The sequence below is a fragment of the Cucurbita pepo genome, chromosome 8, assembly GCF_057944985.1.
Source record: "Cucurbita pepo subsp. pepo isolate OVF chromosome 8, ASM5794498v1, whole genome shotgun sequence".
In the NCBI taxonomy this organism is placed as follows: domain Eukaryota; kingdom Viridiplantae; phylum Streptophyta; class Magnoliopsida; order Cucurbitales; family Cucurbitaceae; genus Cucurbita; species Cucurbita pepo.
The window spans coordinates 10,896,832-10,909,363 of NC_141805.1; the positions used below are offsets into that span (position 1 = coordinate 10,896,832).

The following is a 12,532-nucleotide window of genomic DNA, read 5'->3' on the forward strand; positions in this document are numbered from 1 at the left end:
ATTAGTACAGGTTGACTCTATTGAGACTGATAGCGCTTTTTCCTAGTGTCAACAAGCAGCTTCTTATCATTCTTTGATGAGATACAACCATATGGGAGGACAGACCTTGAGAAATTGCACATTGAGTACTCTGCATTCCCACTCGGTAAAGCACTCTCTTATTTTCTTAGTGGAAATATGCTCGGAGGCATTCCTGTTGAATACCCGATACCCAACTTCACTCTGCAGTTCCTTTGCCTAAGAAAAACTTTTCTACCATTATAGCCTCGGAGACTCAAAGTCAAGTTCATGTCACCAGCTGCTCAATTCTATTAATTTTATCAAAACTAAGACCAATAAAGGAAACAAAAAAATGGAGAGAAAGAGAGAGATGATAATAAAGGAGAGATTATTTATTCCCATTGTCACAAGAATTTCTAAATCTAGAAAATGAAGTGCAGGTTAACCAAGTTAAAGACACAATAAGCAGACAAGAATAACTTAACACAGACCTTGTAAAATGCAGACAATCCATGAACATGGGAAGCAGATGAAAGTTGTGTCCTCAGGAAGAAGAGAAGAGAAGCACCAGACAAGAAGACGACGAAAATCTCGGCGACGAGAGTGTTCATATTTCACACAAGTAACAACATCTGTCTATGCTAATAAACATAAGGCAGTATTCTCCAAGGGACGAGTTTGGTATACTCCGCCCAAATGTCTTTATATTTCTCAGCGCATCGAGCTTCATCCCGTCTTTCTCTCCATATTAGCAGAAGGAGGAGATATGTGGGATAAAAGTATGGAATTGGGGAGCTGCAAAAATGACGGGATTATCAGATTTCTTCTTCTTTCTTTTCTTTTGGCTACAAAGAAAGAGGAACCAATAAATTACCTTATCCCACATGGTAAGCTGAAAGAAAGTGCAAGCAACAAGTCTCCAAGGTAATTACAATGCCTAGCAATTCCCCTGTTTCAACAGCAAGTATTAGATTTTTAGGCCGTGAAGAACGAGCGACGTGAACAGAGGGTCAAAGTGACGAGACACCGGGATTGCGTCGCCTTACGACACCAATAACAGTTATTTCAGATGAGTACGAGGAAATAAAAGTGGATTGAAATTGATCCACCTTTTAGTGATAGGGTGGCCTGCCATGTCCTGAGAAATGGTGTCCAAACAATACCCATGATTTGCAAAATGTAAGATCTCAACAGGCCTCAGGCTGACAAGCACAATTAACCGGAACTGGAGTCTCGGATTTAGTTTCTAAGAAACACGTGTTCATGGATTGATCGTTTTACGTTTCTTGTTTGTCAGTTTTAAGAGTCTCTAAATTTGTGTATAAAATTTGAAGAATTTATTCTGAAGTATTATTTCCGAGAAAAACTTTAACGTATTGAGAGAACAAGAAACGTTACCATTATCAAACACACTTCGGAAAAACAAGAAATGAGAACATTGCAGTATAGCCCTAAAAAGCTATCAGAAAAATTCGGTTCCCCTCAAAACACTTAATGAGACGTTATGCCTATGACAACAAATAAACAAAAATAGATGAAAACCTTACCAATAACCAGAAGCAAGCAACTTTCCTCCTACAACTTTGGGAGGCCTACCCCATATAAGCGCTTTGTTGTTCTTTTTAAACATGTGTTTTTGCTTGTTAGATCCTCTAAACACAAGATATCTGCCCAAATTAGTACACAAAAATCTCACATCTTAGTGAACCTTCAAGACAAGGAAAAAGAAAATGTCAATGATAAGTTATGTCACGTCGTGATAGCTACCCGATTAAAAAGACCGAGCAGTTAGCTATGGTAGCAGCTGTTGTTAGCTCAGCCTTGTTTGTTAAAAGCCACCAACCCTATAACAAAAGCGAACACAGATAATCTGAATATGAAAACAAACTTACGATCCATTACTACTTACAATATACAGATAGTTTAACATAGAGCCTACATTAAGCTCTAAAAGATAAATTGACGGATGAAGATAATGGTCCAGAATTTGTGATGGTAAATGCGCAAGACAATCTGAACTCATATGGGTGAGTTTCAGTTTGAAATTGGAGAATTAAGAATCCATTTGGACACAAAATACAAACAATATCAGAGCAAGTGCGATAATGATCCTGGTTCCATGCAAAAGTTTTAGTCAACAAGATGACTAATAGTGCAAGTATAATACAGCGGAACTTGACGATGATCTTGAATTCCTTTCTTTTATCCACAAGGAGATGGCTTTTAATAAGCAGATGAAAGTCTGGGGAATAGCCTCCTAGATTGAAAAAGATAGAAGGAGGTCTGTGGGAAGCTCGGGTATTCTTTTTTGTTAGTTCAACATGTGGAGTTGAGGATTCAAACTTCTAAGCTCTTTAATATTCTTTTTGGTTATGCTTTCATGGGGGTTTTTGTATTTCGAGGAGGTTTCTTTGTGTGGAAGAAGAACAATTTGTGAATGATTTTCTAGTGGGGATGCTTTCTTATATTTTACCAAGGGTTGTTATAATTTTTCTGTTTACTTCATCTATGGAGTGATCTTTCTATATTCCTAAAGGAGGTTTTGCGCTTGTGTAACAGCCCAAGCCCACCGCTAGCAGATATTGTCCTCTTTCGGCTTTCCCTTCTGGGTTTCCCTCGAAATTTTAAAATGTATCTATTTGGGAGAGGTTTCCACACCCTTATAAGGAATGCTTCGTTCCCTTCTCCAACCGATGTGGGATGTCACAGCCCACCCCCCTTGGAGACCCACTGTCCTCACTGGCACACCGCTTGGTGTCTGGCTCTTATACCATTTGTAATGGCCCAAGTCCACCACTAATAGATATTGTCCTTTTTGGGCTTTTCCTTGGCTCCCCCAAGGTTTTAAATGTGTCTGTTCGGAAGAGGTTTCCACACCCTTAAAAGGAATATTTTGTTCCTCTCTCCAGCTTCTCACTAGTTTAATGAAGATCAAGGGAAAGCGAATGCTTGAGTGACAGTAGAGAAACTGGTAAACTACTTCATTATTTACCTGAATGCTAAATGTAAAAGGAATCCAAACAAGATCTCCAAACACCAGCATGAAGCCTAATCTTTCAGCAATTATGTCCCATCTACACAAGATAAATCATGCCTTAATATTCAGTCTGATTGCACAAGATCGCAAGTGAAATGAAGCGAGTGCTCCAAGCATAAAAATGTATAATGACCACAGTTCATATGAAAATGGCAATTAAGAATTCATAATGGCAGGCACAAAATCTAATGGAGACTATTTTATGTTATACAAACAGAGCTATTATTCACCAGAAACCTGTCTTTTGAAATAACACGTTTTTCGTACAAGGTAATTCGGTTGCTGATTAGAGAGTTGATGAAGGGCAGAACCAGATTCATGACTGTCTCCAAGTAACCAGTTAGGCTAAAAAATGTTTTAGAAGCCGGCTAATATGGATAAAATACAGAGACTCCAACTACCTCAGACAGACAATAGTCATAATAAGAATAACATAACCGAGATTCAATGAGCACCGGTATCCAAGAGTAGCAACATATAAGCTTCTGCTAGAACATTTTAACGGATGCCATTCACAATTTTATTTCCCTAGTGTCCAAGGAATTGGTCACGGTTTATATTCATTACTTTTCATTGGCAGACTTGTTGATGTTGAAGATCCTTGGCTCTTATTCAATCAAGAGACCGAGCTCAGAAGCATTTCAAAACATGTTTCAAACAACAGGAAAGAATGATCTGAAAATACACTTACGTGGAGGTCATGTACTCCTCGTGAACGAAGTAGTCCAGGACATATAACTGAATCAACATATTAGACCAAACATCCAACCATTAGATGCCACCAAAATAAAAGGAAAAAAAATGATGGAATACAAACTATCAGTTTACCGCACAAAATGTCTGGTAGAGAATCATTGATTGGCTTAGGGTGGCGTCCAAAACACTTCTGGCAAGAACTGATAGGTTAATAAGTAGCCACCCCATCATTCCAGCTCTCACAAAGAAAAATCTACAGGAGGACTTAAAGCATTCTTGTCAATATGAAATCGGTGCAAAGGACCATCTGTTAGTGAACATAATAAGCATATTGAAAATCAATAAATGTAAACGGCTGAGAGCATCGTTGCATAAGAAGTGGCGTTTAAACTAATAACATTATTCCTGAATGGCACGTGATAAAGTTCTAAATAAGTAACATACTTGAGATCAATGCCCAAAAAGTGAGGATTCAACTGTATACCAAACCACCTGTTAAGCAGCAAAAAAAGCTGATACTTAGATAAGTGGTCAAATCAGACTTCAAGAATTTAGCAAACAAAAAAATTATGCCTCTTTTTTCAAACTTTCAAAAACTAAAAGCCAAAAGGAGAAGCAGTGACATTATACATATACAGAGAAAGGAACCGAAATTGAATATGTACCAATCGTGAATAAAGTTCCCTGTGATACAGGGCTTTAGAGAAGAACTTTGACTACTTGAACTGTAGCCAGCAACACAAAGTAAAAATGTTGCCTGAAAGTGAGACATTAAAGAGAAGGTTAAAAAAAGAGAGCTAGAAATAGAGAAGTAATTGATAATAGATGACCAGAAGATTCAGAGACCAAACTTAACAAATAGTTAAAAGGACATGTTATAAGAATAACCACATAGTGCAAGAATCATGGTACTGGTATTGTGTTTTAATTATTGAAATCGAATAATCATCAATTCTTGCATGATGATTTGAATTTGGGGGCCTAGAAACAAGCTTATTGATGGTCATTGTAGGAAATCTTCCCAAGTGGTTCCTAGGAAGTTACAAATCAACAGAATCCCCAATTGAATTCCTCTTATAACATAAAGCCCTTTCAGAATTACAATGGGATATCTTAAGAAACAAACAAGCGTATTCTACACTAACCAACTATTTATCGCTGAGGGACAAGAAGTTTTGCGTTTAGGTGCAGAAATAGTTATCCATACGGAAGCTTGTCAACATGATAGAACCACTTCATCGACCCCCAATGCTTAATGTCAAAACTACAAAGAGAATGAGGGGGCAGAAAATGATATAAAAGTGTGTGTGAGGATTGTTGTAGTGGGGTCCATGTGACGATTATGATGTAAGCTTGAGTAAATATGAGGAAGCATACAAATAAAAGCTTTGGCTTAGAGGTATATGTGGTTTTGGTTAGTTATGCATTTGGCTTAGAAGAGATAGGGGTTCTCGAAATCCCCCTTTGCGACACCCGAGTAAAGGAACAATACATGAATAAACTGAGACCACATTCGAATGAGAGCAATCCTCAAGATAGGATGTCTAAGAAAGATTTAAAGAATTTAAAAGTACTAACTATACCAACAAGGTGCACTTTCTTTTATGGTAGCTCAATCATAAGAACTTATGTTTTGCTTGGAGCAATTCTATGTTGGGTATCCTCCTGGGAATTTTTCTAAGATGCATACGAGTCAAGACAAAACATGCTGGAGAAACTCGGGTTGATCTGTGGAGATAGTCTTCACGCTAAGAAGCGAGGAGTAAGTAACGTGACCATGATGCAAGAGAATGTTGGGGCCATCAAGTGCCGAATTCGGATTCCAAATTCTGGCCATGTGTCGTTACACCCTTGCCTTGTACCTCTTTGTTATCAACAAGAATTAGTCTCTATCACCACCACTCAAATCTCAAAAGGAAAAAGGTAGGCGTGAAAAGTCAACAGGGATGTTGTGATGTGCAAAAGTTCGATGCAGAAAAATGTCAGCAAGTAACGTTGATAATATCAGCTGCATAGCAAATAGTTCAGATATTCAATTTGAAATTCACATACCAGGACACTAAACCAGAAGGTTGCGGATAACAGCTCCACCCCTCTATCTGAAATTGCCTACATATGAGTTGTATTATAAGCATCTAATAAGGACAGTTACCAACATCAAGGAAGAAATACTAATACAAAATTTCAATAAAAAAATTTTCTGTAGAGCCAAATAAGTAGAGTGATCCAACACATACGAAAATCAATGAACACTCACAGTGGGCGAAATGTAATTCATCTTAACACCAATCCCAAGAAGTGCAAGAAGCACCAGAAGAGAGAGTAGACCTATAGCAGCACAAAAGAACCCCAAGAGGAATCCAAATTTTAGTACTAATTTGCCAAGAAATGATGATCTCAGTGATATCAAACTTAACAAACTGCATTTACATATGAGATAACGATACCATTGCAGCGATAATGAAGCCTAGTCCGGTCCGACAAGATCACTCCTGGGATAATCCTTCCAGGTAGAACAGAGCCAGCAATCGCCAAGTAAAAGAAGAAAATGGAAAGTATAGCAACCTGATTATCCAACAACATACAGCAGGAAGAATCTCAAACACATTGAAGTCTAAATCAAACTTATACAAAAGAATTAGCACTTACAGCTTCCCAAGAAGGGATTGCAAGTTGAAGAAGAAACTCCAGATCCATATTCCTCAAGAAATCGATCATTGACAACTTGTTCGGATTTTGTCGCTCGATCGACTTGTTTCCTCTGGTAACAATGATAATTTGCTGCAAAATTGGAACTAATTTCTTCTCGGGATTGTCTAATTTCAACTATGGCTGCCTTTAGCTCGAGCCCCGAGTCTGTTCATTGCAGCTACTAAATCCACAGGCGCTGGTTCAACTGCTCTGCTAGCTTGTAAATCTCCACAGCAGGCGGGAATGGCTGGGCTGCCTTTTCCCAAATTCCTAATTATACTGATTAATTTTCCAAAATCAAATTATAGATTGTTTCTATTTTTTTAACCATTTTATTTTTTAAAAACAAATGAGTTGACTTTTTGAATTTTCTAGACAGGACTAAACTAAAATAAAATAAAATAAAATTCGTGCTTATCGTGGCTTTTATTTTCTTATTTTATTAAATTATATTTTATTTTTTAATAATTTTTATTTAAAAATAAAAATAAAAATTGAATTTTAAGATAAATTTTGTCAACAACAATCAAAGAGATTTATTGTTTAGGTGACAAAGACGATGAATAAAGAATTAAAAAAGAAAAAAGAAAAATAAAAATAAAAGAGTTTTAATATATATATATATATATATATATATATTATCTACAATAATTAACAAACATATTTTTTAATAAAGAAAATATCATGTTAGTTAATAACAAAAAATATAAATGAAAATCTCATAAATAAAATTATTAAATTTGAGAATCGAGTGATTGTAACATTTTTTTATTATGTTTATAAAATAATAAAAATGTATTTGTAATATAAGGTTGTAAATGATATTTAATACTAAATTATAGTTTACCGTATATATTATATTTAATATTTTATTATAAAGCAAATATCTAAATATTTGTTATGTATCTTTTTATTTATTGTTGTTTCCATTTATTATAAATAGAGAACTTTCACACACCATTTAAGTGTGGTAGATTAAGCATACATTCTCATAGTATTAGAGCACTTTCGATGGCTTTTGAAATCCTCTACTGTTCTTCTCCACCATTGCTGCTGGCTTTGACGCTGTTGGGGCAGTCGCCACTGCTGCTAGATGCGAAGTCGATTGATTACTCTTCAACTCCACCCTTTTGGCCTCCAAATCTCCCTTCGGCATACTTGTACATACAACCTCACCTTTTCCAACACAATTGATTTTCACCTTAGCCAACATGGTCTCTCTCATTTTCTTCCCAATCAACCTTCGTCCTTCACAAAAACCCTAATTTCAGGATCCTCATCAGTGTTCTTTCAAAAATATACAGAATCTCGATAAGCCCATCAATCTACTGTAGAGATTTACCTTGGAATCGTAGCGCTGCACTAGCCTCTTCACCAACCAAGTCGCCGCAGACCATCTCACCAAAATTGGCTCCTTCGCCCACTGCGGCGACTCTTCCAACTTCAACATTGTCTTTGTCCCTTGTTCTAGGTTTCCCCTTCTACATAATCCCTCTTCATGGGTTAAACATATTCTCACCAAAGCCAAGGCAGCGGCGAGCGGTGATCCCTCTGTAGTTTTTGATGGCCAAGAAAGTCTCTATGCTTCCTTCAAACCAGGTTGTTGCTCTATGCCTCCTCTGAACCAAGTTGTTGACATCTTCATGAAAAATGTTTCTTGACCTCACTTAAATTTTTCAGATACAAGCTTCACGTTCGTTCAAATCCGACGCTCGGATATTTGCTTCTTACCATACACGTACACAGAACTTTCACATACCATTTAGATAGGATGGATTAAGCAAACATTATCGGTATTTAGACCAATTTTCAGAAACAACAAAGAGAATAAGTAGTTATAAAAAGAAAATAGACATTTACTAATTTATATTTTATTCATTTAAAGGTATTGGAAGATTGCAGTGTTACGCGAAACACTTGATTATAAGTTCCACGGAACTTTACGGTCACTTTACTAGGGCTCAGTCCTTCGCCTTCGTTGAGATAAAAAGGGAAAACAAAAATAAAAACAAAAACCCTACCTGCAACTTCCCATTGATCTCTGTTCTTCTCCAATGGAGTTTTGGGGTAATTTCCTCTCTTCCCTTTTCTCCTTTGCTTCTTCATTGATTTTTTCTTCTCTCTGCGCTTCTTCTTAATTGGCTAAGATCAACGGGTTTCATTTCATTTTTTTGTAGTGATTTAGGTATTACGACTGTAGAAAAATAGTTGAAGAGTACATTTAGCTTAAGGAGTTGTTTTTGTTTGTATTCTTCCTTGGAAGCTTCTCGGTTTAGGCTACCTGTTTATGCACTGGAATTTTGCTATTTCTTAATTTTCAATGCTATCTTGGGAATAATTTGATTTGAACCGCTATTTTGTTTTATTAAGTTCGTCACTGTTGGAATTTGTGTGTATATGACGTGAATTTGAGTGTTAAGAGACTGAAGGAAAAAGGCGCTTGAACGATCTTGGACTCGCTTCTCTTTTACGGAGATGTGATTATTTATGGATATGGTTTGTTTGAAATTTGATGTGCATTGTTAATTTACATCGGTTCTGTTTAACGAGATAGGATTGCTTCATCTCAGTCTTTACGTTTTTGCTCTTTCTGGTCGTTTTATTTTCTTGTTTATGTGCGGCCTTTTTAGTCAGCTCCCTTCTTTTGGCTAATTAATGAGTTCCTACTTATTCATAGTGCGTAGAAGTTTTTTGAACTTATAGTTTAGGAAAAAATTAATTGGAGCTGCTATGGCTGGATGATTCCAAATTTTCGACGACATTTATTTGTAATTTATTGTCGCTAATAACTATCTGGCTGGTGACGAAAGATCAAGATAACAGTTTCTGCTGGAAATGGAGAGTGGTTTTATGTGTCATGTGCCTATTATTTCTTGGTGGATATGCTGGAGTTACTACAGATTCTCAGTTCTCTTACACGTCGATGTACCTAACTAAAAGCACATTGGTATATGCATATTCAGTTCTGTGCTGGCTCTATGTGTTTCCACGACTCAGTGCTATCGATATGTCGTGCAGGTGCTGAGGTTAAAGCTGGAGAACCTCTCTTGGTGAGTCCTGGAGAGGAGAATATATTGCATTTGTCGCAGGTATTGTCTTTGAGCTAGTTTGTTTATATGTTGATGAGAAATCAGTTGGGCATTTGTTGAGTTATATAATTTCCGCAGGCATGCCTTGGAGAGTCCAAGAGCAAAGGAAGTGAACAGGTTTTTCTGTATGTCAAGGTCGGCAATCAAAAGCTTGTTCTGGGGACATTATCCTCAGAGAAATTCCCACAAGTTTCTTTTGATCTGGTGTTTGACAAAGACTTTGAGCTATCTCATAATTGGAAAAATGGAAGCGTTCACTTTACGGGATATTTATCCCTCCTTCCAGAAGAATATCCTTTCTCTGAGTTCCTAAATAATTTTAGTTTTTTTTTTAAATTCAGCATTTAATTTAATTTTTTTAATTTTCATTAAAAAGAAAGTTTTGTAGTTTAACTGTTTACTTCGCACTTTCTTGTGTTTTTCCCTTGACTAGTTTGAGTTTTTCTCATTGCTACGGAGGAATCTTGTAAGTTATTTCTCAAAAAAGGCATTGGTAGTTTATTTTATTTCATTAAAACCAATGAATAAGCACTGGTTTGGTGTTTTCTTTTCCATTTTCAGATACTGATTCTGAAGAGGATCTTCCACAAGCTGTCATTGACAATGGTAATGTTACTCTCTGATACTGGTTTGTGTATTTGTCATTTATATTTAATTACTTATGCTATAATACTTTGGTTGCAGGAAAACCAGAGCCACAGCCACAACCACAGCCTAAGAAAGATGAAAAGCCTGGTACTTCTGGAACGAAGAAAAAAGTGCAGATTGTAGAACCAAACAAAGGTGGCTCTATTGACACTAAGAAGAATGCAGACAGTTCTGATGAAGATGATGATGAGGATGAAGACAGCTCGGATGACGAGGTGCACTTATATGTCATTTTACTTCTTAGTGTGAATTTATTTATAAAAAAAAAAAGATTCATGATAAACAGCGTACAAAATTAATTAATTTAGCTCTCATTTTCATTCCATGTGAAACTCGAGAATGTACCATGAAGATAGGTTTTCAAATCATTGATCAAAAGAATTTTGGCTATTCTGAAACAGTTTTAATAATTCCTTATTCTTTCAATTGAAAAAATGCGGCTAATCCGCCCCGCTTCAATTTATCCAGTATTTGATTACCTTATCATGTGCAGTAGTTTGAATCTTTTGATCTTTGTCCTGTACAATGGTCATACCCGATGGAGCATTGTCTCTTCCTGAGCTACTTGGATATTTGCTATTGTCTGAGGCATATAACGAAGTTGGTATCTTAGGATTTACTCTGCAAGAAATGAAAAGAGACTAATACTCAAAAGATACAAATTCCATAAATGAATGAAAGAAGAAAACGAAACAGAATCACAAAGGAAAAGTAAAAGCATCACAAAAGGTTTGAAAAGAGAACATCGCGAAGAAGACTTCTGGATTTTCAAATGGATACTAATATGGCCATTTAATTTCAACTTTCTTTATCATCTGTCCTGGTTTCCTTCAGAATGCAAATGGAGGTGAAGAAGATGACAGTGATGATGAAAATGAATTTTCTGGGGACGACAGTGATGATGACGATGAAAATGAAGACTTGGATGACAGTATGGAAGAGGATGAGCAGACACCAAAAAAGGTTCAAGCCTGCTATCTTTATCTAGTTCTTAGAGAATCTCGATTGCTTCGAGCTAGGCATTCTTTTCTTTTATTTGCTATTTTTTTCAACCAAATAATTGTTGGAACCATTGAAGGCCGAAGCAAGCAAGAAGAGGCCTTTAGAGGCTGCTAATAAAGCGCCTGCTCCTGATAAGAAGACAAAACTCGTCACTCCCCAGAAAACTGGTTTGTTTCTTCTGACTTTTATGAACATGTTTTACATTCTGATTTCTTAGCCATTATATTGCTATATAGATATGTGGAGTTGACCACTCGATCTTACCACATTCCTTTTCCATGTTATTGCATTGCAATTTCACGATTGTTCGTTTTTTTAATACTTAATTTAATGTTATTTTTTACGACAGATGGCAAGAAAGGCGTTCCTCATGTAGCTACTCCTCATCCTTCAAAACAGGCTGGGAAAATGCCTGCTGCTAGTGACCAAAATAAACAGCAGACTCCCAAATCAGCTAGTGGTGCATTCCCCTGCAAATCTTGCAAGAGGTATCTCTTGCTACACGTGTTTTTCTAATTTCTTGGAGAATTGAATGGTTAAACTTTAGTCTAATTGTGGCAATAAACTTTACTGCAGGGCATTTGGCTCAGAAACTGCGTTACAATCCCACACAAAGGCTAAGCACAGTGCTGAGAAGTGACCAGGTTAATGTTTCAGGAAGAACGTGTTGGATTTGCTCAACCTGGCCAGTACGTTAGATCCGAACCACGATACTGGCTGGTTTTGAATTTTCTACCCCTCAACCCTTTCGAGGTTCATCTTCTAAATGTTCTGATGTGATTTCAAATGTTATTATTATCATAAGCTTTAATGTATGGACACTGGTTTTCCTGGTGATGGTTCGTTTTAGATATCGCATATGCTAGTCTTGACTTATGCTGTAGGTCTTTTTAGATTCAGTAATATATTGTTTAATGTTACTTTAGCTCAAGTTCGCCTAGCTTATTCTTCTGTCTTTTTTTTGGCAACATTGGAAGAGAAGAATTAAGTAGGAAAGATGAAATTGCCTGTCAACTTCATCCTTGCCTTCAGATTGCTCTATTGCTTTACCTGTGGTGCTTGGAGACCCTTTGCTTGGATTAGTTGGTTTCTTGGACTAGCCCATGTGCAACTTTGCTCGTCGAATGCTGCCATGGCATGATCTATCTAGGCAATTTTCCTTGCCTTTGTTTGGGTCTTTTAGGAGGAGAGTAGAAATAAGCACTAGAAAGGCCAACGTTAGCGACGAGATCTGTGCAAGTAAAACTTCTTTTTCTAATCTTGTGGCGTGTTGGGATCGAAGGACATCGAAATGGTGGATGGAGGCCGTGGGTGTGACTTTTATGTTTGTGTCTAATAGATTCTTGAACTTAAAAGATTATCTAATATT

At 36.7% G+C, this 12,532-nt stretch overlaps 2 protein-coding genes across 3 annotated transcripts; one reads left to right on the plus strand and one right to left on the minus strand.

Annotated features, from left to right (window-relative positions):
* Window positions 1-371: 371 nt before the first annotated feature.
* Window positions 372-6,688, minus strand: LOC111800900 (delta(14)-sterol reductase). The gene is made up of 13 exons (XM_023684805.2): window positions 6,383-6,688; window positions 6,181-6,298; window positions 5,991-6,061; window positions 5,786-5,842; window positions 4,399-4,490; window positions 4,178-4,225; window positions 3,866-3,986; window positions 3,729-3,775; window positions 2,993-3,074; window positions 1,768-1,844; window positions 1,548-1,667; window positions 875-949; window positions 372-795 (listed from the first exon to the last, which is right to left on the minus strand). Exons 1-13 carry the CDS (start codon window positions 6,449-6,451, stop codon window positions 642-644), a joined length of 1,131 nt encoding a protein of 376 aa, XP_023540573.1. The 5' UTR covers window positions 6,452-6,688; the 3' UTR covers window positions 372-641.
* Window positions 6,689-8,344: 1,656 nt separating this feature from the next.
* Window positions 8,345-12,088, plus strand: HD2C (histone deacetylase 2C). Of its 2 annotated transcripts, none has more exons than XM_087126525.1 (10): window positions 8,345-8,491; window positions 9,443-9,513; window positions 9,592-9,803; window positions 9,963-9,979; window positions 10,075-10,119; window positions 10,198-10,376; window positions 10,996-11,124; window positions 11,240-11,330; window positions 11,513-11,651; window positions 11,740-12,088. In XM_087126525.1, exons 1-10 carry the CDS (start codon window positions 8,479-8,481, stop codon window positions 11,801-11,803), a joined length of 960 nt encoding a protein of 319 aa, XP_086982651.1. In that variant the 5' UTR covers window positions 8,345-8,478; the 3' UTR covers window positions 11,804-12,088. The 2 variants fall into 2 exon arrangements, with proteins under 2 accessions (XP_086982651.1, XP_023540314.1); XM_023684546.2 differs by having other exon boundaries at window positions 9,969-9,979.
* Window positions 12,089-12,532: the final 444 nt, after the last annotated feature.